The sequence below is a fragment of the Lynx rufus genome, unplaced genomic scaffold, assembly GCF_022079265.1.
Source record: "Lynx rufus isolate CCGP_SWC_20201006 ecotype Redwood Valley unplaced genomic scaffold, mLynRuf1.p SCAF_9, whole genome shotgun sequence".
NCBI classification, from domain to species: domain Eukaryota; kingdom Metazoa; phylum Chordata; class Mammalia; order Carnivora; family Felidae; genus Lynx; species Lynx rufus.
In genome coordinates this window covers 88,309,457-88,334,033 of record NW_025814897.1, presented here as the reverse complement: position 1 = coordinate 88,334,033, position 24,577 = coordinate 88,309,457, and the positions used below count along the sequence as shown (strand labels likewise).

Here is a 24,577-nt window from a genome sequence, read left to right as displayed (position 1 = left end):
TTTAAGCAGGAAGGGATTTAATGCAAGGAATTAGATGCCAACAGAATCATTAGAAGGGCTCAAGGATCAGGCTCAAGGACAAAACTGAACTCATCCAACCAAGGGGACTGCTCCCTCTGAGACATTCCCTGGAAATGCAACTCAGGACTGAAGCTGCAATCAAGAAATCTCTGTCATCACTTTCAGTGACACTACCACTGCCTTTGAAGCACTCAGGAAGGTGGAAAATGGACACTGGAATGTTGTATGAGAAAAGAAAAAATAGACCTCATGCTTCATGACCTGGCTTGCTACCAGAAACAGGCAAAGGGGGCACAAGTATGGCCTCTGTCTCACATCCATTTACCAGATCTCATGGAACTACATATTAATGGCAAAACCTAATTTGCATCCAGAACCCCAGCTGCAAAGGAGTCTGGGAAGTGTAGTTTTCAGCTTTTTATGTCTCCAACAAAGACAGCAAAATGGAGGCTGAATGAGCCCATCCCCAATACCTGCCCACCAAAGTTATTGATACTGTTTTTTCATGTGCTGAGTTCTAAGAGGCACAGAGCATATGAATCATAACACCATCTGATTAGACTTGGTGATTCCCCAAGTTCCCTCTTGGATTTCCCCTAGTGCAGCTGGGAGATGCCACTTGGAGCTTCAGTGACCGTACTTGGCACTTGGTCTTGGCTGTTGGCCACAACAGGGAAGAATGGCTGGCAAATCCATGAACTATCTTTTCATTTATACTTCAGTCCCAATGCTGGTGGTTTAGATAAAGCCTTCCCCTTGGATCCAAAGGACTGTTATATATAGAATCATGTCTCTGAGTTTGCCTTCTAGCACTGCAATGCAAGAATTGGAAAATCCAAGAATATTTACAGAGAATTCAAATGGGCATATATAATCAAGAAAATTGTTATAAACAGAGGAGTAGTGCACAAATGGCTTGTTGTTTCTTCCTACATTCTACAGGCTTCTTCCATAGAGTCTTGGCTTTCCCACTCTAGCAAGTCAACACTGTGCCCTTGAAAATTACATGCCATTCTTTTCTGGGCAGAAATAGGAGTTGGTCCAGAATTAAAAACTTAAGACGCATCGTAGTAAGTTCCTGAAGCTCGGCCATACTTTTAGTCATTCAGCCAGCGTTTATTGAGGACCTATTACGTTCAGGTCCCAAGCTGGGGATATTTGGGAGTACACAGACATGAGCAAGCCATCGTTTTTGTCCTGAGGCGGAATAGTCTACTCAGGAAGATGAGACACATCCAATGATGGAAGAGCAAGTTCTAAGGGATCTTGGATCTAGGAGTGGGAGGGCTTCTGGACAGAGGTGGTACTGGAACTGAGCCTTGAAGGGTAAACAGGATTTAGACGGGCCGAGGCGAGAGCAGATTCATTCTCTTGAGGAGGTAGGAAGGGCAGGTGCCTGCTGGTCTGCTGTGTCCTGGTGAATGTTGTGAGCCAGGACTGGAAATGGGTTGGGGTGAGGGCACCCTTGAAGCCAGGGCCAGCCAGGCTTCCTCAGCCCGTGACTCATCCTCACCACTGCAGTTACTACACTTGGACCCTGATACATTTTCTGAAATGACAGAGCCCAGAATGTCAAAATAGCTTCCCAGGTAACCACCTGCAGGGTTACATCTGGTTTAATTTTGTTTAAAAATAAATAAAAGCATCGTTTGTCCTCAATGAGAGAAGCTCTTAAAATTTTGACAACATCCTAAGCATTCGGAAACCTGAGACCAGAGATCTGAGGGTCTCAACGTTGATTCCCTGCAGTCGACTGACTTAGTGACTGAAAAAGGAGAATGGAAGTCTTTTTCCCGGTCACAGTACCTCTCTGCATGTCTAGGAGTAAGATGGTGGTGACAGCAGAGGCCTAATGCTCCAGGAGCCCAGGACGTCGGAGGGCGTGGGGTGCGGAGGCATCAGGAGGGCGGGGAGCACACACAGGAACAAGAGGTGGACTCAGGCTGTCATTAGAGAGAACAGCCACAAGGGGCAGCGCGCCAGGGCTGCCTCACCCTTGTGACCAGGCAAGGAATGTCGTGGGCAGAGCAGGCTGGTTGTCCATCGAGTCATAAAGCTGAAAACTGGCTGTCAGGGCCGCCCGCGGCAGTGAGATCCACTGGACTGTGAAGTGGTCTCCCCAGGAGGTCTTCGCCATGGGAGACTTGCCAGAACTCACGGAGGACAGGAGGGTAGGACGGGAGGAAAGCCGCTCTCGGATGAAATGTAGATCCAGCACGATGGGGGTGGGAGGGCCTGGGGCAGGGAGAGGGCAGGACCCTGCGTGGAGGTGCAGCTGTATTGCCCAATGCCCCAGGGCACCAGTCACATGCCTTGTGCGTGGCGCCCCTGGTGACACAGGGAATACCTTGGGAATGGTGCCCCCTGGAGTTTGCAACTCAGAGGCCTCAGGAGCAGAAGTCTCTCCCTGCTTCCACCTAGCGCCCCACGTCGCTGTGGCCGTGGGTTCTTCGTGTTGGGCCCCGAGACTCTTCCTCCCCGTAGGACTTGGAGCGGAGGCAGCTCTGGCCTGTCATAGGAAGTGACGTGGGGCCCACCTCAGCCCAGGTGCAGGTTGAGGAAGGAATGACATCAACTATGCATGTGTAGTGTGATCCACATCATCTGACACAGCTTCACGACAGCCCTGAGAAGCAGGTGTTACCCCATCTCACAGATGCAGGGAGCAGGCCCGGGCTGTGTTTGTGGTGATGGAACACAGCTGCTAACGGCAGAGCTGGGTTGGGGGCCCGCCCGCCCGGGTCTGTTGGACTCTGTCCCCTGCACGCACCCACCACCCGGGAGGCAGTCTCTCCCTTCTGCAGACAGAGACCCGGAGACCCCATCTGAATTCTTTGGGGAGGGGGGATGGGAGCTCCCAACTTGATGCACCGGCAAACGCCTTGTTTCATTGGTCACCCTCAGGCCCTCAGTTCCACACGTGGCCTATGACGGGAATTTCTCCCGACCCAGGACAGTGTCTGTGGAATGGGGCACACTGGGGTCTCAGCGAGGAGAGGGAGCCAGCCCCCTCCACACCTCTCAGCCTGAAGGTTACGGGTGACCGGCCTCTACAGCCGTTCGCCGAGCGTGCGTGGGAGGGGGCCCCCCACCGGCCTGACCCTCTCTCTCTGCTGCCTCACAGGCCCTTCATGCTGCTGCCGCCACTGATGGAGTGGATGCGCGTGGCCATCACCTACGCGGAGCACCGCCGCAGCCTCACCGTGGACAGCGGCGACATCCGGCAGGCCGCCCGGCTGCTGCTGCCGGGCCTGGACTGTGAGCCCCGGCAGCTCAAGTACGGACCTGGGGAGGAGCGAGGCTGAAGGGCTTGGGCTCCGCGCCGGGCTTCCCTCGCCCCTCCCGCTCCTGGAGGTTGGGAGGGCCCCCCTATCCCCCACCGTGGTGCCCCTGCGTGACCACGCCTGTCAGAACTAATCACTCCCGACCTTGGCTGCTTTCTGGGTTCATCTTCTAAAGCCGCTGGCCAGGTGCACAGAGCAGACACGCGTTTGGGTTTGGACAGGAGAGCTCTCACAGTCTGGCTCTTTGGGATATTTGGGCACGAGCAGCAGAGGCGGGTCCCTCTTCTTCTCTGTTCCTGTATTTGCCACTGTTTTCCTGAACTCTTCCCGGTGTAGGCGCTGGGCTGAGCCCTTCCTTTTCATGTGTTATCTTGGGCCTCAGGACGACTTTAGAGAAGGGGGTGCTGTAAAGCCCATATTACAAATGGAGAAACTCAGCTAGCAAAGCGGCCTTGCCTAAATTTGAACCCAGGTCTATATGGCCCAAGCCGTGGCTCTTAATTTCCTTCCCAGCATGGCCATCTTGTATTCGACTGGTCTCCTAAAGTTGTCTGAAGAATGGTTTCTGTGGCTACTGTTCGATGAGAGCCTTGCATCTTTTTTTTTTTTTTTTTTTTTTTTTGACCCTCTGCCCCAACCCCAGTTATAGTTATAGCCTCCTCTGTCTCCACGGCAAATTCCCAAAGTCATTCTGGGACGTGAACTTTCCACACTTCGGTCCAACCAGGGCTCCAGGCTGAAGCCACCTATGGGAAGCCTGTCCCGCGCCCTGTTGTAGATGTGGTTTTTCAATTCGTGACCCTCCCTGGTAGGATGGCTTGATGGCAGTGGGCTTCTGGGCCATTCTCCACCATCTGTTTGGTAATTCTGGGCCTCCTCGGGAGGCCTTCAGGAGAGAGGGCGTAGAGCCAGGAACTGGAACTTGGCCACAGTGGCCATCCCGTAGGCCGGGTGCAGCCTTCTCCCCGCAGGAAGTTCACTGCCAAGTCCACACCCCGACTGGAGCTGCTTCCTCCTCAGGCTGAACCCCTGGTCGGTTATTTCTGATGGGACCTGGTTCCCTGATGGTGGACAGCTCTTCTGTGTCGTGTGTGTAGAAGAACGGAAGTATGGATGCTTGGCAGCATGGCGCACGCCAAGGCCATTCTTTGCCGATCCAATAGCGATTCCTGTCCTTCCCATCCGCCCTGTCATCCCCCCACTCAGCCTGGCGTAGCTGTGCCACATCTCCTTGAGGGGCGATGTCCTAGCCAAAAGTGTCACACGCGGTCACACTCACACACCTGTGGGTCTTTTCTGCACAGACCCGAGTGCTGTTTCAGCTCCTTCCGGAGGCTGGATGCCCGAGCGGCTACCGAAAAATTCAACCAGGACCTGGGTTTCCGCATGCTCAACTGCGGAAGGACAGACCTCATCAACCAGGCGATCGAGGCCCTGGGCCCGGACGGGGTGAACACTATGGACGACCAGGTGCGTGCGGAGAGCTCCGCTAGCCAGGCATAGGGCACAGAGTCGGGGCCTCGTCATTGCCGGGTGGTGGCCCAGTCCTTCTGTCCCAAACCTGAGAGCCACTCAGCTCTGTGCTGCTGACAAACGGGCGGCCTCCCAAATCGCGCCCTGCCTGTTCCTGGTGAGACGTCAGCTCGAAGACCTTCCTAGCACCCCTTGGAAAACCCTTGTAACGGAGGTTCTGCCTCCACTGTCTGGAGGGCTGGAGGCTGTCCCAGATGGGGCAGCGCTGGGACAAAGTCCAGAGGAGTCAGCTGGATTTCCAGCTTTGGGCGTCAGTCACGAGGGCGTGCTTTAGGGCACCTCGTGCGCCTCCCGCGTGCCAGGCCCGCGGAACCCGCCGCCTTGGTGGCAGTAGCAGGCAAACACGTGCTAGGAAATAGAGACGTCCAATACAGAGCAGATTCATGAAAAGTGCTAAGGAGTAAAATCGAGCTGGAAAAGGAAGCGTTGGAAGTGACTTATAATTTTAGGTAGACTTTAACTTGAAGGTTTTTTTTTTTGTTTGCTTTATTGTTTTTGCTCTGAAGAGCTCACATTTATAGAGCTCACTGCTATGTTCCAGGCACTGTTCAAAGCGCCTTGCACAGATGAACTCATTCAATCTTGACAGCAGCCCTGTGATGTCCATACTATCATTATCCCCATTTTACCGATGAGGAAACTGAGGTACAGAGAAGTTGGTGTACCCAAGGCCACACAGCTAGCAAGGAGCAGAGCTGGGCTTACAAGCCATCTGACTCCAGGCCCTTCGCCACAAGGCACTGTCCGGTTTGTTTATCTGACGCGGCCTTGTGAGTCCTTGCCATGTAGGTGATGGCACTGCAATTTGGAAGGCCACACGGAAGCGTGCGGAAGGCGCGGTGACAGCGGAGGGCTTGGGTGGAATGCTCTCCCACGAGATGACAGCACAGGACAGGGCGGGCTGATGTGCCAGGTCAACCCCAAGGCCGGGTGGCCCTGGACTGGTGACGGGTCAGGTGGAGTGGCGGGAGAGGGGGCCCCCTGGAGGGGTCCAAGCCCAGCCAGAGCCAGGAGGACCTTGCCTTGGGAGGAGTAGGGGGATGAAGCACAGAGCAATGGGACAGGCACTCCCGGGACAGGAGATGACCCGGAGAGCAAGAGCACGGAGGTGGGGCAGTCAGGACACCTGCTGGGGTAGGGTCGGGGAGGTGCCGAGGCAGGGCAGCGGGGAGGCGACAGGCTGGGCGTCAGATCTCCCTGGGGCGCCTCTGTCAGCACAGGTCCCAGGGCCTTGCAGGAGCTTTTGTCCTGGGGCATCCTCTTCCTCCTCGGGGCGCAGGGCCGTCCACCCTGTCAAAGCCCTGGCGTCTCAGACGGGCTGCCTCGCCCCCAGCAAAGGGGGCCGGCGGTGCCTGCCCCGTAGGGTTAGGGGACACGTCCGCGTCAGGCACGTAGTTAAGGCTCAGTAATGTTCGTTCTGGGTCCCGTTGTCCTCGCGAGGACGACAGCGGTTATCTGTGAGCGCTGGTCACCAGCCGTCTTCCTGTACCTGCCTCGGGGATGGGGCTGACAGTTGCTTCTCACAAGACCCCCCGACTTAAATGCTGAGCCATGCACAGATGTGTGGGGAAACAAGAAGTCGAGCGTGTGCGGCAGGGGCTGAAACAAAGCCCGAGCCTCACTCTGCAGCGCTTGGCTCCTCTCTAAATGCTCGATCCTGTTGTTCCCTCAACCTTGGTATTTATAGAATGATCTGTGGGTAAACAGCCCTCTCGCCCATGACTAATGTCAGGCCATTTCTTTATCTCTGGGCACTAGGCAAGGATTTATGAGGTAAGGAGATCTTGTCTACACACAAATAACCTAATAAATAACATCGCAGGGCTCCAGACAAACGCTTGCCAGGATCCAGCTGTGGAATAACACTTTCCACTGCTGTCTTTGCTATTACTGGCCACGGAGAAAGATTCCCAGCCAGGAGGCGGCCCCACGAACCGTCCGCCCAAACGCAGGGAGGGACTGGGCCTCAGCTTTCGGAAAAGCGCTGACTTGCTCAGTAGCACGAAATGGTCAAGGCAGAGCCCTCTCCGCCCTCCGTGCGCAGCCCCGGCGCGTGAGCTTCGCAGCTCAGGCGGGTCTGGTTCCAGGGCCAGCCCTTCCTCCCGCACCCTGTGTGACCTTGCCTTGGGTCTCTCTGTGCCTCGTCTGTACAGTGGGGATGAGAATAGAGCCTCCCTAACAGGGATATTACGGTGACTAAATGAGACGCTGCATGTGAATCACTTTGCACGGCGATGAGGCGCACAGGGCCTGGGGCGGGTTAGGCTATGGCAGCGTGACAGTAGCAGGGATGGGGTCGTTCGTTGTGTTCTTTTAATTAGGTAGCTCTTAAGGTAAGCTTGCTCTGTACTGAGCACTTTACACGTAGTAACTCGTATTGTTCACAAATCTCTGAGGTAGATACCGTCGTTATCCTCCTTTTAAAGATGAAGAAACTGAGGCACAGAGGGAGACCAGTAACCTGGACTAAGTTTACAGCTCGCCGTGGCAGAGGTGACCTTTGTGCCCGAGTCCGGCCGCGGGGTCCGGGCTCCTCACCCCTGTGTCCCACGGTGCCTGTGGAACTGTCCCCTGCTCACCCTTCACATGTGGCGTGTCCAGTGGGCCCGGAAAGGGCAGAGGTTGGGCCATGACACAGGACTGCTCAGGACGAGCAGCCGAGTCAAGCAGGAGACGGCACAGTGGTTTCTGGGACCGAGGCCTGTGGAGTACGTGTCACTGTGTCTGTTTCCAGATGGTTTAGCGTCTGCCTCTGGTTCACACAGGGTCTGACGCCGCTGATGTATGCCTGCGCTGCTGGGGATGAAGCGATGGTCCAGATGTTGATTGACGCGGGAGCAAACTTGGACATCCAGGTGAGCAGGCCCCAAAGAGCCACAGCCGGGCCGCTGGCCCAGCAAGGGAGCACCCAAGGTGTCCATCAGCCACGCTGGGTGCAGTGTTTTGGACAACCGGCTAAATGGTTCTTGGAGGAATGGGTACGGAGATAACAGCAGAGAGGGCATTGCCTCAAACTTGGGCTTTGTGTCTGAGAGCAGGGGGGTGAGTGGAGAGAATGGCCATGGTTCTGTTACCGTAACACCGGTCCCTCTTAACCAGCCTCGTCCCCTCCCGCCCCTACCACATCCACCGTCCCCAGATGCATTTAGCTCTGCTTCCCTCTGCGGCCTGGTGCCCTTCCTGAGGTAGATCTGCCCAGGGCCAGCGGCGCTAAGTAAACATCCCTTTTTTTTTTTTTTTAAACATTTATTCATTTTTGAGAGAGTGTGAGTGAGGGAGGAGCAGACAGAGAGGGAGACACAGAACCGAAGCAGCCTCCAGGCTCCCAGCTGTCAGCACAGAGCCAGATGTGGGGCTCGAACTCACGGACGACGAGATCATGACCTGAGCCGAAATTGGACGCTTAACCGACCGAGCCACCCAGGCGCCCTTAAACATCCTTTTGAGCCTTGTCTACATGGCGCTCCAGGCAGACGTTGCCGGTTGAACCCGGAAAGCACTCGACTTGGCTCCTAGTCCCCATCCCTGCGGGATACCCCCTTAGCTCAGGCGCATGTGTATCTTGCCCGGGAATGTCACTCGCCCACAAAAACCGCTCATCCGTGGCATTTTCCAGGTTCCAAGCAACTCTCCCAGGCACCCCTCCATCCACCCTGACAGCCGGCACTGGACATCGCTGACGTTTGCTGTGCTGCACGGACACATCTCTGTAGTCCAGGTGAGCCTCTGCCAGGTGCGCCGGGCCCCAGACGCAGCCCCTGCCTGGCCCAAGCGAGCGGCCGCCTGGAATCAGAGAGAGCAGAGGTACTGCTTAGAGTCAGCCACCGGGTCAGCAGGGCGGGCCCCACCCCGCCCCCCACTTTGCCTCAGGCAGAGGGCTTTCGTACAAGGATATGTGTGGCCTCAGCAAGTAAGACCCAGGCCTGAGCAGTAGCAGGCCTGGCCGGCATCTCCGGGTCTGTCAGGGAGTCCCGGGGCGTGCTGGAAGCTGCAGATGTGCTCTGTCTTCCCTCCTCCAGCCATCTCCCCCCACCCCCACCTCGAGCTCGTTCTCCTCCCTCGCGAATGGTCCCCCAGAGCCGGCTCGGTATCATGGCGTCCTTCTGGCTCTGCCCGTCCCCATTAACAGGCCCAGTCTTTCAGTCTCCCAGTTCCTGAGGGCACTCAGAGGGGCACAGCTCAGGGGTCAAGCCAGGCTACGCCACACGGTGCCCACCTCGGCCCAAGGTAGCCGTGGCCTGTGTGAGGATGGGGTTCGGGCCCAGAAGTAGAGCAGAGTGGCGTCCCACCCCGGGTAGGACACCAGCCACACTGCCGCTCGACTCCCAGACTCCTTTGCTCCTCAGGCCACTGGGGTATACAGGGTTGCACGCCCCTTCCTGGGAGTTCGCGTTACACCTTGCTGTCTGTCTGTCTGTCTGTCTGCTAGATTGCAAGTCCTCTGAGGGCCGAGGTCATGTCCAGGCTATTCATCATTGTCAGCACAGCCCTGGGCTGTGGCAGTGACTCAGTGAGTGGTCTTCACCAGGCCCGCTGCCCTATCCTGCCTGCTTTTTGGTTACTGCCGTCCTAACGACCCGAGCAGGCTTCCAGCCTAGCCCAGACCGGCCTGCAGGGCCGTGCCCTGGACTTGCCTGGATTGGTGCCCAGTTTCGCCCCATCGGGCAGGCCTCCACCTCCCCCGCCTTGGCACACCGGCTCAGGCGGCAGCCACAGCTGGGTTCTGACTGACAAGAGCCTCCAGCTGACGGCCGTTCCCCGCCTCCCAGCCGCCCATGGCCACAGGTACCCACCTGGGGTTCCCGCCCCGTGTGATGTGGGAGCACGAAACAGGCTCCCCCAGGGGCAGCAGAAGAGCTAGAGAGCTTTCCAGATGGGAGTTGTGCGTGTAAGCCACCCGGAAAGGCGATGCAGTGGAGGCGTGGAGGGCAGCCTCGACCCCTCGTACCTGGTCTCCGGGTGTGAGACAGCTGCCGTGCAGGCTGGCCTGCCGGGTGCAGGCTCCGAGGAGGGTTTGGTGTCCAGAAACCCGGGAAGGATGGAAGTGCTCCCACCGGAGCAGCCGGTCAGGTCAGGGAAGGTGAGACGCAGCCGGCGGTGGCCTGTTGGGGCAGTGCAGACACCGCCCCTGCCCCGAGGCAAAGCCGGCCCGGCTCAGCTGGAACTGCCGGGCATCCGCCAGCCCCGGGCCATCGTGCCCTTGCCGGCACGGAGAGAGGCGCCCTGGATGGCGAGCTTTCCCCCCAGTCCTGCGCCTCTCAGCCCCGGGTTGCTTGCCAGACCTCTCAGTGAGAACCTTCTGGTTATTGGATCCCCGTGGTGGGTTGAGTGCCATTTCGTATCAATGGCCTCTTGCCGTTTTCCAGATGAGGAAGGCCGAGGCCCAGAGGGGTTGAGGTTTGTGCCCCAGGTCCCTGACTGGTTGGTGGCCGGCACTGGCACTCGGCTCATTCTGGGCCTAATACCTGTGCCTTTCCCACTACTTCTGCTGCCTCCCAGAACCTCAGTTTCCCTGCCTCAGTTTCCCCTGCTGGATTGGGATGATACTTTCCACTCTGTTCATTTGCATAATTTTTTAGAAAGGTCACCACAATTAAGTCATAGGAAAGCATTTTTTTTAATTTTAATTTTTTTTAACATTTATTTATTTTTGAGAGAGAGAGAGAGAGAGAGCACGAGCCAGGGAGGGGCAAGGAGGGAGGGAGACACAGAATCTGAAGCAGGCTCCAGGCTCTGAGCCCACCGTGAGACTCGAACTTGTGAACCACGAGATCGTGACCTGAGCCAAAGTTAGACCCTTAACTGACTGAACCACCCAGGCGTCCCTCCCCAGGAAAGCATTTAAAAGCGAGAAACAGTTCAGATGTCCCCACGGCTTAGGGGCTTGGTCCAAAGTCACAAGAACAGAGGTGAAGATTCTAGAAACATGGAGCCCTGAGGCTAACTCCAAGTTCTAAAGTTCCAGTTCCTCGGCTGCCCAGGGGGAGTAGGGTCTCGGTCACATGCCTAGAGGGAACTCATCGAGCAGTGTACTCCCTGCTACACTGACGCGTCCTGTCCTGTGCCCTGCAGTTGCTACTGGATGCCGGTGCCCACGTGGAGGGCTCAGCAGTGACTGGCGGTGAGGACAGCTACACGGAGACACCGCTGCAGCTAGCCTCTGCAGCTGGTAGGTATACAGCTGGCTCGGCCCGTAGCTGGACTTGCGGCCCCGTGCCCAGATCCCTGGGACGAGCCTTGAAACCCCTCCGTCTGAGGCCTCCCCCTGGCCCCATTCATCAGTGTTTCTCTAGAGCTCGGCACCCAGGCGGGGGCCAGCAGACAGGCGCGGTGCTGTGGGCAGTGGTAGCATCCTTCGTCGGCCTTGTCTTCCAGGGAACTACGAGCTGGTCAGCTTGTTGCTGAGCCGAGGCGCTGATCCCCTACTCAGCATGCTGGAAGCCAATGGCATGGCCTCCTCCCTCCATGAGGATATGAACTGCTTCAGCCACTCAGCCGCCCATGGCCACAGGTACCCACCTGGGGTTCCCGCCCTGTGCGATGTGGGAGCACGAAACAGGCTCCCCCAGGGGCAGCAAAAGAGCTAGAGATCTTTCCAGATGGGAGTTGTGCATGTAAGCCACCCAGAAAGACGAGCAGGTCCTCGATCAGCAGAGAGGCCTCAGATGTTGGACGCCCAGAGACACTGGGTGGCAGAGAGGTCCCCTTGCTGGGAGAGGCCCCCCAGCTCGTTCCCGGCAGACCGGGACTGCAGCCTGGGTCTCCCAACACCCAGGGCAGGCTCTCCCATTTCCTATACACTCCAGTACTGACCCATCTCGGGGCCACGTCCTTTCCTGTGCTCACTGGTTCTTCTCCGGGCCCACGGTGGCCTCCTGGACCCCCGGGGCCTTCACACAGCATATGGCTCAGCCTCGAAGAAGCTCCTGGCGGCCGTGTGGGAAATCACACCCCGCTGCCAGAGCAGATGGCGGATCTTGCTTTGTGGGGGCCAGGCCTGCCCAGGGCTGTGGCGGGGAGGCAGCGGGCTGAGCCCAGAACCATCCGGCAGCTCTGGGGGGGCAAAGTCAGACAGAGAGGAGGTTATTAGAAGGCAGGGGAGGGGCCGGAAGGGAGGGGCAGCCGGGACAACTACTTCCTGTTCTCCAACGCCCTTCTCAAAACCTCTTCACGCTGCGTGGAGACCGTCTGTCCGCTCACCTCCTACCCACTCTGTCTCTCTGGAACACGGATCGGGGACAGGCATGGCTGGCTCACCTTTACATACCCGTGCACGGCACAAAGTGGGTGCTCTGTAAACTTGGTGAGCAAAGCTACCGCCGGATGACCCCAAGTCTCTCAGAGGGGTCTCTGCATGGCACAACATGACCTCCAGCACAGAATGGGGTGGGGGCTGGGCTGGGCTGCCACCGGAAGGAGGCTCAGCCCCCAGGTGACCTTTGGACCTGCCCATGCTGCAGCCATCCCAGGCCACAGGATGTGACAGAATGAGCCTGGGACATGGAACCAGAAGTCTGGGTTTGAGTCTGTACTCCTGCCCAGGGTGACCTTGAGCAAGTTGTATTCATCACACATGAATGGCAGCGTCCGTGGGATCTCACGGGGTGAAGTGCAACAGTACATGGGAACACGTTACATCAAGTCTAACGTTCTACACGCTGAATTCTGTATAACAGGCGTCTTGACTTTAGGTCATTCTTCCTAATGGAAGGAAGGAAAAACAAATGAATATGAGCATGTCCTATGTTTCAGACACTTCCCATGAGTAAAAGTGGCTGCTATCTCAGAGGACCGCTATGTATCAGGCTCTAGGTGTGATGCCATCACCTTGGCCTGACATTAATTCTGGAGGAGGGTGAGGCTGGTACCCTGTTCTGTAGATGACAGAGCGGTCAGGGCACAGAGACATAGAACAACCTGTCTGAGATCACACAGGCAAAATGGCGGGGCCTGCTTGGCCCCCAAGCCCATGACTTAGTAGTACCAGGATGGTAGGGGAGTGGTAGGGGAGGCCCCGGTGTCCTCCCTGCCTCCCTCGGGCGGCTGCAGATAGAGGGCGCTGGAGGCCTGGCCCAGCCCGCCTGGGAGGGGGAGATCGTGCGCATTTTGTGCCCACAGGTGCCCCATAGCTCCCATATGGGCCCCGGGGCTCTGGAAGGCACCTCAGGTGGTTCCGTCCATGGTGAGGACCTCAGGCATCACCCTCCTTTGTCCCTTGGCCTGCAGGAACGTCCTGAGGAAGCTCCTGACCCAGCCTCAGCAGGCCAAAGCAGACGTGCTGTCCCTGGAGGAGATCCTGGCCGAAGGTGTGGAGGAGAGTGACGCGTCCAGCCAGGGCAGCGGCAGTGAGGGGCCCGTGCGGCTGAGCCGGACCCGCACGAAGGCCCTGCAGGAGGCCATGTACTACAGTGCTGAGCACGGCTACGTGGACATCACCATGGAGCTGAGGGCGCTGGGTGAGAACTCGCAGGCATGCACGTACACACACGTGTGCACGCACGTGCACGCGCGCTCTCCTGCTCTGCGGCAGACAGGAAGGGGGCGGTGCCCACAGGGGCAGATGGGCCACAAGGCAGCAGGGCACCGGGCGGGACCGGTCTGCGCGGGCCTGATGGCTGATGGCCAGGACCCGAGCTGTCCGGAGCCTCAGTCCTCAGCAGAGGTGCGTCTTGAGAGCATCGCCCCGCCTCAGGCCCTTCATCCTCCCTGGTCAGAGCTTCCCCGCCCCAGGGCCTGGTCACTGCCTGGGATGTGCGGCCCCGGGGTTGAGTCAACTTTTCTGGTCACCTGGATGTTCTCCTGTCACTCGGCCAAACTCTCCACTCCTCGGGTCTGCAAGTCTGTGGGACTGTCCTTCCACCAGGGAGGCTGCTCAGACAGACAGACAGACCTGGGTGAGGTCCCAGCCATTCCACAGGCGCTGATGGTCCTCATCTAAGAGTGTGATGTCACGTGAGGCACAGGGCCTGGCTCTGGCTTGCCACGAGCGCTCGGTGCACAGCAGCGGTGTCCCTGCTCTCACAGGGGCCACGACACACAGACCCCTAGCACTGGGCCAGGGGAGCAGGAGGCCATGCTGCCTTCTTGCGGCCGGTCAGGCTCAGTGTTCTTCACGGTAAAATGGGTGTATCATTCCCATCTACAGTCAGCAAACTGAGGATGCTAATGCCACCTAAGTCATGTGTCCCTAGGGAATGCCATCCGTCCTTTTTTGTTTAAATCCATATGAGGCTGGGGGGTAAGAAGCTATGTCTCTAATTACCAGGAAAATTACTAGTTTTTGTCATGACCTTCACAAAGTAGTTTTAAGTTACTTTATGGCCTCACTGACACACTCCAGGGAGCTGGTACACAGTAATTATGTGCCACTGAATGCCAGTGACCTGAGCGCTGGTAAAAGCCCTCTGAGGTAGGTCAGGATTCATTTCAGCCTTCTAGATAGGCGTGGGCCTATGTGTCCTGCCTATTTTCTAGGCATCCGAGTCCACCTGGCCATCCCTCATAATTAATAGGTCTTCCCAGTAAGTAGTTCCAGGGCCCCAGAGACGGTGGGACTGGCGTGGCCTCAGGCTGAGCCGTGCGGGTTCCTGGCACTCCGGCCGGCTCTCCCTCATCTGATGAGAACCTGAAATCCCCCTGACCTCAGCAAGCCTGTCAGGCCAAAAGGAAGCTCTTTACAGCTAGCTGGCTTCGGAGAGAGCCACTCAGCATGAGGGGACAGGGCGGGATGCTAGGGGACCGGAGGGGGCACAGTGCGGGAGAGCCTGCCGAGAAAGCGGGGGGGGGGTGGGGTCTGTCCAGGGCCCGCTCTGCTGAGGCCTGCCCTTCCCCTGCCTGCACCCAGGCGTCCCCTGGAAGCTGCACGTCTGGATCGAGTCCCTGAGGACCTCCTTCTCCCAGTCGCGGTACTCGGTGGTGCAGAGCCTCCTGCGGGACTTCAGCTCCATCAAGGAGGAGGAATACAACGAGGAGCTGGTGACCGAGGGCTTACAGCTCATGTTCGACATCCTCAAGACCAGCAAAGTGAGTGACATTGGGCAGGTCCCCACCCTGAGCCTGCTGGGTTCCAGGGCCCCGGCCCAGACCGCAGACACGCAGACCGACACACGGCAGACAGACACCGGCACCCTCCCGCACCCCCCACACCCAGACTCCCACTGCCTGGCTGCCGAGGCCACAGGCCGTGGATTTGTCGGGGCTGGAGCCTGGCCAGGAAAGCAATTTGGGGATTCAGTGATGGAGGAACAGGCATCTCTTGCCAAGCCAGATCCAGGAGGAATAAAAGACAGCGGCTGCTCTAATCCAGGCCTGGACTTTTGAAATTAGCCTGACGTGTCTGTAGCTATAAACAGACGGCCATGGCGGGCGGGCGAGCTCACAGGCCCTCTCTCTGCCCCTGCCCCGCAGAACGACTCCGTCACCCAGCAGCTGGCTGCCATCTTCACGCACTGCTATGGCAGCAGCCCGGTCCCCAGCATTCCAGAGATCCGGAAGACCCTGCCCGCCAGGCTAGGTGAGGCCTGCCCCCGCCCACCTGACCTTTCCAGATCCCCCTCCTTGTCTGTCTTCCTTTATCTTTCCCTGTTTGTCTCTTGTTCCCCATTCCTAGCGCCAAGGCCCTGGGCCTCAGTTTCTCTGTTCTTCCCCTTTGTATCCCCCAACCTCTCAGAATGCTTAGCCAGCACCCGGTAGTGGGGGGGCCCTAGTCATTTCCCTTCTCTCCTTTTGGGCACAGATCCTCACTTTCTGAACAACAAGGAGATGTCAGATGTGACCTTCCTAGTGGAAGGAAAGCTGTTTTATGCGCATAAAGTCCTGCTGGTGACGGCTTCTAACAGGTAGGCTGCATCGGGAAGAGGGGTGGGAGTGGCTTCGTTAGACACCAGGTGACAGAGGAGCCTGTCCTGTGGAGATGGGTCACGCGACCATGGAGTCCCGCTGCCCCACAGGGGGCACAAGACGATGTGGACAGAGGGACAGAGGGGATGGGACGAGAGCTCTCCAGGAGGAGCCCTGAGGTTGTATTCCTGTTCGAGTTCCTGCCTTCACTAGAAAATATAAATGTTTGGGAATGAAGAGTCACTTTTCCCGCCACAGGCGTCACAGTCACCCCTGGGGGGCAGTGGGGACGCACTGGGGCCCAGCCCGGCTGTCAGTCCAGGGTGATGTAAGACGCCATTTGCCGAGAATCATTTTGGGAGCGCTGCAGTAATTTTAAAAATGTCCCGTCTCCCAGTGACCGGCCAGGTGATGGATGGCGCCATTGCTGCAGAATGATGGAGTAAAAGTCATGCTCAAGACCCGCCTCGTTTCTCCCCTTTCGCTCCAGGTTCAAGACGCTGATGACCAATAAATCAGAACAGGATGGCAACGGCAGCAAAACCATTGAGATCAGCGACATGAAGTACCACATTTTTCAGGTGTGTGGTTCTCTGTGCCTTGTGCTTCTCAGGGGTGGGGTGGGGGGAGCTCCCCCCACCCCCAGGGCCCCTTGGCTTTGTCCGTCTGGGCTGGGAGGCAGCTGGGATTGGCCGCCATCTTCCACTCCATCCCCGGTGCCTTCTGCGTTCGCTACATCAGTGGTCAGGTGGGAGTGTCTGGGCCTTTCCCAGGCAGAGGTAGCCATTCCTGTGTGGGCTTGTGGCTTCAGAGCCTCACTCATGAGTCCTGAGCTCTGACCACCAAACGACTACATGGGCAGACAGACACGTAAGGCCTGGCACACATGCATGAGCCCTTGTGCCTCAGGGAGAGCTCCCCGCAGCACAGCACAGACCTCCCTGTGGGGTCAGCCCCCTGCCTCCTGCAGGCGGGACGCGGGGGTTGTGCTCACTCTGGGAAACAGAGGCCCTCCCAGGCCTCAGACCCCCAACCAGGAAGGCCAGGCAGAAAAAGCCGGGTGAGCCTGTCCTGGTTGCGGAGGACCCAGGTCGGGTCTTTCAGTCCCTAACTTTGGAGAACATCAGACGTAGTGTGATGGAAACTCCACGGGCTGGCTGCCAGTCGGGGCCAGAGAGTCTGGAGGAAGGAGCCCCGGCGGAGAGCTCCTTTTGGGAAAGTGGCGACTACAGGTCTCCAGGCTTGGGGGGGGGGGGGCTCCGGGCTGCCCGGATGACCCCCAGGGGCTGAGACTGAGCCCAGGGACAGCTGGTATGTGGGTCCGGGGCCTGGCCTTGCACAGGAGAGCTCTGTGACCTAGTGGGAGAGGTCAGAGTCTCACGGAAGCACAGGGAGCCACCATCTAAAATGGCCTCGTTCCTTCTCCTGCTGTCTTCACCCAGTTACTTGGCATTTCATCATCTGTGGGCACTGTGGGGATGGCACTAAACAGGACCGGGCCCCCTCCACCAGGAGACAGGACTACAAGAGAGCGATCAGAGAGTGATCTGTATGCATGGGGAGCACTGGGAGCACAGAAAAGGGGCATCTAACCCAAATCCGCAGAGGCCGTCAGGGACTGGGGCAGCTAGCCAGCCATCGGGAGCCCCAGGCAGGGGGAACTGTGCACACAGAAGCAGAGACCACAGTGTGTTCAAGAAATGTCCTCTGATCCAGTCTGGTTAGTGGTTCAGAAGAACATCCAGAAATGAGTCTGAAGCTGCCACAGGGTGCCATCGCATGAAGGGGTTGACCTTTAACCTATAGCACCATTGCTCTCACTTAGCCAGGTGTGGCTCCAAGTGCTTTGACTGTGTTCATCAGTTAAGCTTCATAGCACACCTAGGAGGTGTAGGTGTATTATCACCTCTTGATAGATGAAGAGTCAGAGGCACAGAGAAGTTGAGTAACTTACCCAAGGTCACACAGCTGGGAAGTGATAGAGCCAGGATTCAAACCTTAGGTTATGTGCGTGGAATGGTCAAGTTCGCATTTACAAAGCTCACTCGGAGGGTGAGGAAGGGACCAGAGGGGTCATGACTACTCCAGGGGACCGGTTAGGAGGCTGTTGAGAAATCCAGCTGTGTGATGACGGTGAGCGGCTGGTGGCCGTGCAGTGAGGGGAGGTGGACAGGACCTGGTGACCAACAAGGTGGAGGCGAGGCCCAGGGTCTGGCACAGGCAGCAGAGTTGGGGAGGGGAGGGTCTCTCCTTCCCTCTTTTCCATCCCTTGCTCCAAACTCACGTGGAGAAGGGGCAGCTCTAGACACTGCTTTGGCGAAGAAGCCCAAAGTTCGGGCATGAGGTGGGGTCAGGACCAGATATGGGAGGGCAATGCAGGAGACGCAGCAGGGCCGGGGCCAGAGTAGGGGGAGGGCACGTGTGTGGACACGGTGCCCACTGCCACGTGGCTGCCCAGCCCGGAGGGGTTCTCGCTCCCTGGGAGGACATCCGTGTCGGAGCAGCCTTAGCAGCCCTTGACGACCTCTCGGGGCTGTTGGGAGGGTAAATAGGGACATCAGGTCTCCCATCCGTGGCACACGCAGGCCTGGGAAACGTGGGCTCTCTGGCTATAGAACTCTGCCACGTGGGGGAGTGCCATCTCAGATGGAGCATCCAGATGCTGACCTCTGCTTTCCGGGCTTCGATCCGGGACCGGGGTTTCCTAACAAAGCTGGAAGTTTCAGGGCAGCCCCACAGTATCTCCCTGGCTTTCACAGCACTGGGAGGGAATGAGGGCAGGCGGGGGAAGGGGTTCATTAGGTTTGTTTTTTAGAGGCGGAAACAGGCCCAAGGAGATCTGAGCTATGCCATCCAAGAGAAAGATAATGCAAGACACGTATGTAATTTAACACTTCCTAGTAGCCACATAAAAAAGCAGGAGATGGAGTGAAATTAATAATGTATTAAACCCATGGTAGCCAAAATATTACATGTGATCAATATAAAAATTAGCAACTGTATTTTCATACCAAGAATGTAAAACATAAGCATTTGAAATCCAGTGTGTTTTTGACATCTCAATTCAGACCAGTCTTATTCCAAATACTTAAAAGCTAGATGTGGTCAGCGGCTATAGTGTTAGGGCCAGCCTAGATCTTGCCAAGGTCACTGCCGACGACCCCACCCGGGCCTTTGAGGACCGGCTGGTCTTACCTGGCTTCTGATCCCAGTCTTGTCCCGGCAGTATCTACAGCCTCCTGGAGTCAGGTTCCTGGGGTCCTGTCCGGGACGGAAGGAGACCCTGCCACCCCCTCTGCAGCTGACGCTGCCTGGGGCCACCCGCCTCCCGCAGCAAGGTTCCCAGGGAGCGGTTCAGCTCTGGCTTCCACAGACTAATATCCATTTAAGGGACTTCAGGGAGATCCACAGGCCACAGGTGGCTGGGCCTTGTCGAACCAGCTCCCGAGCCGTGGGGCCTGGGAAGGAGAGCGTCAGGATTCCGGCCCATCTCACGGCCCACACCCCCAGGCCCCTTCTTGCTGAGGGGCTGTCCTGAGGCCACCCCTTAGCAAACGAGCCTAGGAGATCCTACCCCCCAACCCCCCGCCTGCTCCACTCCCAGCGCTGGATCATCCAAGGCAGTCCTGCCGGTGTCCCAAACAGCCACTCTGTGCCCAGCACAGGGGACGGCACCTGAGGCGCACACCTCCCGGAAGGACAGACACCTCCATCTGTGCTCCAGCAGGGGCTGCTGGACCGAGGGAGCCTCCCCCGCCCCCCGCTCTGTGGGGAGGGACAGTCTCCGGGGACTGACCTCAGGCCTGGACAGACTGGCCATCTCCCCACTCTTCTCCCCCAGGGTTGGGCTGCTTCCTAGACCCTCTGGTGCCTCTTCCAGCCCGGGGGCCGGCTCCTAACAGAACCCGACTGTGCCGGCCGGAGCCGTGTTTACTTACACACTTGCCAGCTCCTTGCTGGGGCTGTTTCTGCAGCCAACCGGGGAGAATCATTTTTCTTTTTCCAACTGGGAACCTCCCAGGCTCCAGCGTGATGGCAGAGTTTGTGACAGACCACAGTGAAATTAAATGTAGTTCCCCAGTCCTAGGCCACCTCATTTGATATCCCAGGCCCTCTGTTCCCACAAGCCCTAGGTCTGGGCCAGGCAACGAGGTGACCTCTGGACCCCAGCTCTGAGCTTGCTGTCCAAGGGAACAAATCCAGGGGGCAGACAGGGTCTGGCTCTCACCTCCACGCTGGAGTTCTAGCACAGCCAGGAAAGTTGGAAGCAGCTTCTGAGGGCAGGCCCCTATTTAGAATTTAGGTAAGAAGAGAAATGAGCATTGTGCTGCTTAGAGTCTGGTGTGGGAGTCAGAAGACCTGAGTGACTTGAGCCATGCTGCCTTCCCTCCTGGGGCCTCAGTTTCCCCATCTGTGAACAGCACCTTCCCTTCTGGGCTCACGGGGCTGTCAGGAGGTTGAGGGTGAAACCATCCCGTAGAGGGAAGCTTGTCATATATACAGGAAATCAAGAGGGAGAGTCTCGGGGCTGACCTGTAGAGACTGCACAAAATATCCACTTCAGTGAGTGGGGATGTGCACGCATCCACATGGAGAGGGTGGAGGGCGCAGCCAGGCCCAGGGCGGAGAGCGGCACTCTGGTGAAGCCAGAGGACGTGGGTGCCGCGGGGCCATTTGGTGTTCATGCGGGGCCTCTTCCCGCTGCAGATGATGATGCAGTATTTGTACTACGGAGGAACAGAAGCCATGGACATCCCGGCCTCCGACATCCTGGAGGTGAGGTCCTGGTGCTGGGAAGGGCGTGGGAGCCGGTGCACCCAATGCCTGGCTGCTGGCTCTCAACCCCGCGCTCAGAGACATGGCATTGGAGAGCCAAGGAGGGGAGGTGGCCTCTTCGAGGACCTTCTGATTCCCTGCTGGTCCTTTCTCTTCTTGTGACAGGGAACTGGGTGCCCACCGCCTCCTGGGCCATGCCTGGGGTGGGGGTGGGGGCTGGAAAGGCTCCCCTGTAGGGATAATGGGCCCAGGAGGATCAAAGGCAGGCAGCAGGGCCTCCCACTCACCTCCTCGCACTTAGAAAACAGAGCCCCTGCCGGCCAGGCACCTGGGTAGAAGGTGGTGTAGACAAAGCATGCAGCTTATGATTGAAGATCTTCTGTGAGGTCAGGAATCCCAACCAGTGTCTGTCACCCATCCTGTGCCTTCCAAGGGGTCCCAGCAAATACCGAGGTGCTCTAGAACAGAAATAAATCCGTCCTCAGACTTGACCTGCTGAGGCAGGCAGGGCCCGAGGATTAGAACATAGGGCCCACTGCACAAAGCAGCTTTCTGTTCCATGATGCCTGGGCCACAGGCCTGGCTGCCCCCATCCAAGGTCACCTTTTGCCTCCCTCCGTGTCCCCCCACAGCTGCTGTCAGCCGCCAGCTTGTTCCAGCTGGATGCCCTACAGAGGCACTGCGAGATCCTGTGCTCCCAGACCCTCAGCGTGGAGAGCGCCGTGAACACGTACAAGTACGCCAAGGTGAGGACCCGCTGGGGCCTGGCTAAGAAACAGAGGCAGCTGGGCAGTACTTGCGGGGCAGTGTGAGGACTGGAGAGGGGCAGGAATGCTCTCTGGAGTCTGGGGTCATCGCTGTTCAGCAGCATGTAGCTCGGGGAAGAGCTTTCCAGCCAAGCGGATCCCAGTTCACATTCTAGCTGTGCCCCACCAGGCTGAAGGTGCCTGGGGCAAAAGGCTGAGCTTCTCTGAGCCCCATCACTTCCCCAGGTTCTGACCTGATTCTTACCCAACCTGTCCTCCTGAATCTTCCCCTTCCTTAGCAACAGCATGGCCCTCTGCTCAGGTGCCTAGACTCAAAACATGAGAATTTTATATACTTTATATATATGTAAATCTTTTTTAGTTTCCCTCATTTAGGTCAGCTCTTGTGAACACATCGACAGTCTGTCCGCTGGGCCTCTCCCGCCCCCTCTCTGAACCATGGCACTGGCCCAGCCTCTCCTTTTTGGCTTTCACCCCGTAGTCCACAGGCTTTTTGAAAAGCGTTAGGACCATGTCACTCCTCTACTTAACGCCTCCCCTCCCCCAAAGCTTCCTCCGCTTGCAGACTAAATGTCATGCTTCACCAAGCCCCTAGCACCCCACCCACCTCTCCCTTCACCCAGTGCCCTGGCTCGTTCTCCGCTCCCGCCTCCCCCGGGTCTCTTGTGATAACCATCCCCACCTCCAGGAAAGCACCTTCCGGAGCACCTCACAAAGCCCGCTGATTTCCCCCCCTCTCCCATAAGGCCCCTGCCACACGGCCATCACCTGCCCGTGCTTCCTCACAGCACTGACCTCCATCTGCCGTTACTTTGCTTGGTCCTCTGGTTTCTGTCTCCCCGAAGGAGAACATCAGCTCTAAGAGCACACTGCAGAGACCTGGACCTCAGAACCTGGTGCCCACTGCCTGGCTTGGAGCAGACACTTGATATTTCTGGAGTTAAAATAGTTACTGAGCATCTACCGGCTCAGTTGCCGGGCCTCGTGCCGTCTCCCTGACCCTGCCATTAGTAAGGGAGCTTCTGCCCCAGCAAGGATGACTGCCATTCAATGATGGCAGCAGTGGGAAGTAGGCAAAGAAAACGCTGGGGCCAAGAACAAGTGATGTTTCTGGTGGCACAGCTGGGATTTGAGCCCAGATTAGTCCAACCTGGAGGTGATGCTTATGGATGGAGTCCAGGTCAGGGGAGGCCAAGGCCTGTGCTGGGCCTTGGCCCATGGGTAATATTTGGGGGAGGGTGGAGGGTGGTTTCGGGTGGGGCTGTGCCAGGGTCATGCTAAGGTTGTGGGTCTCACCCCCCCCCCCGCCCCCCACAGATCCACAATGCCCCTGAACTGGCCCTGTTCTGTGAAGGCTTCTTCCTCAAGCACATGAAGGCCCTGCTTGAGCAGGACTCCTTCCGGCAGCTCATCTACGGCCGCAACAGCAAAGTGCAGGGCCTGGACCCGCTGCAGGACCTGCAGAGTACCCTGGCCGAGCGCGTGCACTCCGTCTACATCACCTCCCGGGTGTGAGGGGGCTGGGCACACACAGGTCGGTACACCCAGCCCCCTCTGGGCCAGGGCTCTGTCTCTAGGCATCCCAGCGGGTGTGAAAGGCTGGGAGCAAGTGCTTCCGGGCCATCTGAACGAGTATGTAGCCAGGGTCTGTGGATGGGTCGTTGCCCCATGGAGGGGGCCAGGGCGCTGGCTGAGGCCCTCCTGGAGCCAGGCTCATGGGACTCAGTTTCCCCCTCTTTCCCCAGACCTCCCCTCTGGTGGTGATCTGTCCTGGCACAGGTAGATGTGCTCTGAGCCCTCCTGTCACTGGGCAGCCCCACCTTCAACCCTCTGCCCCAAGCTGTGTCTGCTTGACTAGCTATGGGCAGACAAGGTCAAAAGGTGGCCCTTCCCCCACCTGCAACCCCCATACCGTTTGCACCTTGAGGGCTGCCGTGTACTCACCCTCTTGTGCTCCCCTCCTGGAGATCTATGGCTGATCCTGATTCTTCCCGCTTGAAATAGGGCCTGGAAGGCACGGTCAGAAGCTAACTACCCGCAGTCCCCACGCCTCCATTAGCTTGGACAGTCCTAGCTGGGGTTCCTGGAGGTACAGGCATCCTGATGAATGTAGTGAATGTATACTCTGGGCCTCAGGCCACTTCATGCAGAAGCTGGTATTTTTTTCTCAACATCACGTCAGAAAGGCTGTCCAAATCCCTGAACTTATTCCTCAAGGCTGTGCCTTCAAAGGCTTGATGTGAGCCTCCAGGGGGCCTGAAGATCCCCACACAGAGGGTCATTCAGTCCTATTCTCTTTGGTGTCTAGGCCGACAGAGGCCCTCCTTTGGGGACCACAAACCTGCTCGGTTAGTGGTAGAGCAGTTCCCCAACTGATGCCTTCAGAGCTTTCAGTCTAAGCACAGGGTGGCATGGAGGAGTCCGGGGGCCTCAGCCCATGCTGCTGCTGTTTTTAGGGGCCCATTCTGAAACCCCAAGCCTAGATTTAGGCTGCCTCTGTGGGCTCAGGAAGCAGACCCCTAACTGTACCCCTGGCTGAGTCCTCCGACTTGGGCTGGAGAGGGGCACCTCTCACTGGGAACTGCGGTCCTGGGGGTAGAAAGGGTGGGGCAGTGGTGGGAGGGAAGGGGCGGGAGAAGGCCTGCTGCTTCTCACCTACCTGCTCCGGGCCTGCTGTAGGCCCCGGGCTTCCCTAGGTGGAGGGGCAGCATCGGGCTGGACACTTGTCATATTTATGGACCAGACACTGGGGGAGCATTCCGGACAGCTTGCTCCGGGTGTAGCCTTCTTCAGGCTGTCTGGCTGCACCTTAGAAACTATTTATTCACCAAAAGACCTGGGCACTTAAGGAGGTGTTACTTTGGTTACCTTGAAAAGCCCCTGGGGGCTTGCAATCTTGGAAAATATTTTCGACTAGCTGCTTGAGCTGGATGTACAAAGGAATAGGCGTTATTTTATTGCTGTAATATTGTATGATACTGTAACTATACATTAATGTTGTCACTTATTGTAAATGTACCATGGTTTTATTAACAATAAACACTTGTTAACAATGACCTTGGTCTCATCACTCCTGATAGAGGGTTGCTCAGAGCTGGAGAAGAGCCCATTTAGGACCGGGAAGAGAACCCAGAGCTAATTCTCTGGTTACTCGGGCTTCCTGCCAAAAGCCGGGTTGAGGCTACCCCCTACTCACCTCACCCAGGACCTGAGCCTCCATCCGTCCCCCAACACCGGGCTCTGGTGTGCCTCTTCCATCAAATGAAGTAGCTAAGAGAAAATCATTCCCGTGTGTTGAGTACATGTGCCATTGATCAGGACGGAAAAGGTGTTTGTGTGGAGGGACTGGAGCCCACA

The 24,577-nt window shown here is 57.6% G+C and overlaps 1 protein-coding gene and 1 long non-coding RNA gene across 2 annotated transcripts in view; one reads left to right on the top strand and one right to left on the bottom strand.

Annotated features, from left to right (window-relative positions):
• Window positions 1–24,276, top strand: part of ABTB2 (ankyrin repeat and BTB domain containing 2) — a 175,711-nt gene extending 151,435 nt beyond the window's left edge. The window contains exons 4-17 of the mRNA XM_047070430.1: window positions 3,146–3,298; window positions 4,610–4,775; window positions 7,604–7,693; window positions 8,455–8,556; window positions 10,911–11,007; window positions 11,214–11,349; window positions 13,065–13,294; window positions 14,683–14,861; window positions 15,246–15,351; window positions 15,574–15,676; window positions 16,168–16,258; window positions 20,385–20,453; window positions 21,086–21,199; window positions 22,538–24,276. Of these exons, the coding sequence (XP_046926386.1) occupies window positions 3,146–3,298; window positions 4,610–4,775; window positions 7,604–7,693; window positions 8,455–8,556; window positions 10,911–11,007; window positions 11,214–11,349; window positions 13,065–13,294; window positions 14,683–14,861; window positions 15,246–15,351; window positions 15,574–15,676; window positions 16,168–16,258; window positions 20,385–20,453; window positions 21,086–21,199; window positions 22,538–22,735 (1,834 nt within the window). The 3' untranslated portion in view covers window positions 22,736–24,276. The remainder of the gene's footprint in view (window positions 1–3,145; window positions 3,299–4,609; window positions 4,776–7,603; window positions 7,694–8,454; window positions 8,557–10,910; window positions 11,008–11,213; window positions 11,350–13,064; window positions 13,295–14,682; window positions 14,862–15,245; window positions 15,352–15,573; window positions 15,677–16,167; window positions 16,259–20,384; window positions 20,454–21,085; window positions 21,200–22,537) is intronic.
• LOC124504847 (uncharacterized) lies at window positions 11,350–13,146 on the bottom strand. The gene is made up of 2 exons (XR_006960539.1): window positions 12,096–13,146; window positions 11,350–11,891 (listed from the first exon to the last, which is right to left on the bottom strand). It is a non-coding gene; the product is annotated as an uncharacterized LOC124504847 (long non-coding RNA).
• Window positions 24,277–24,577: the final 301 nt, after the last annotated feature.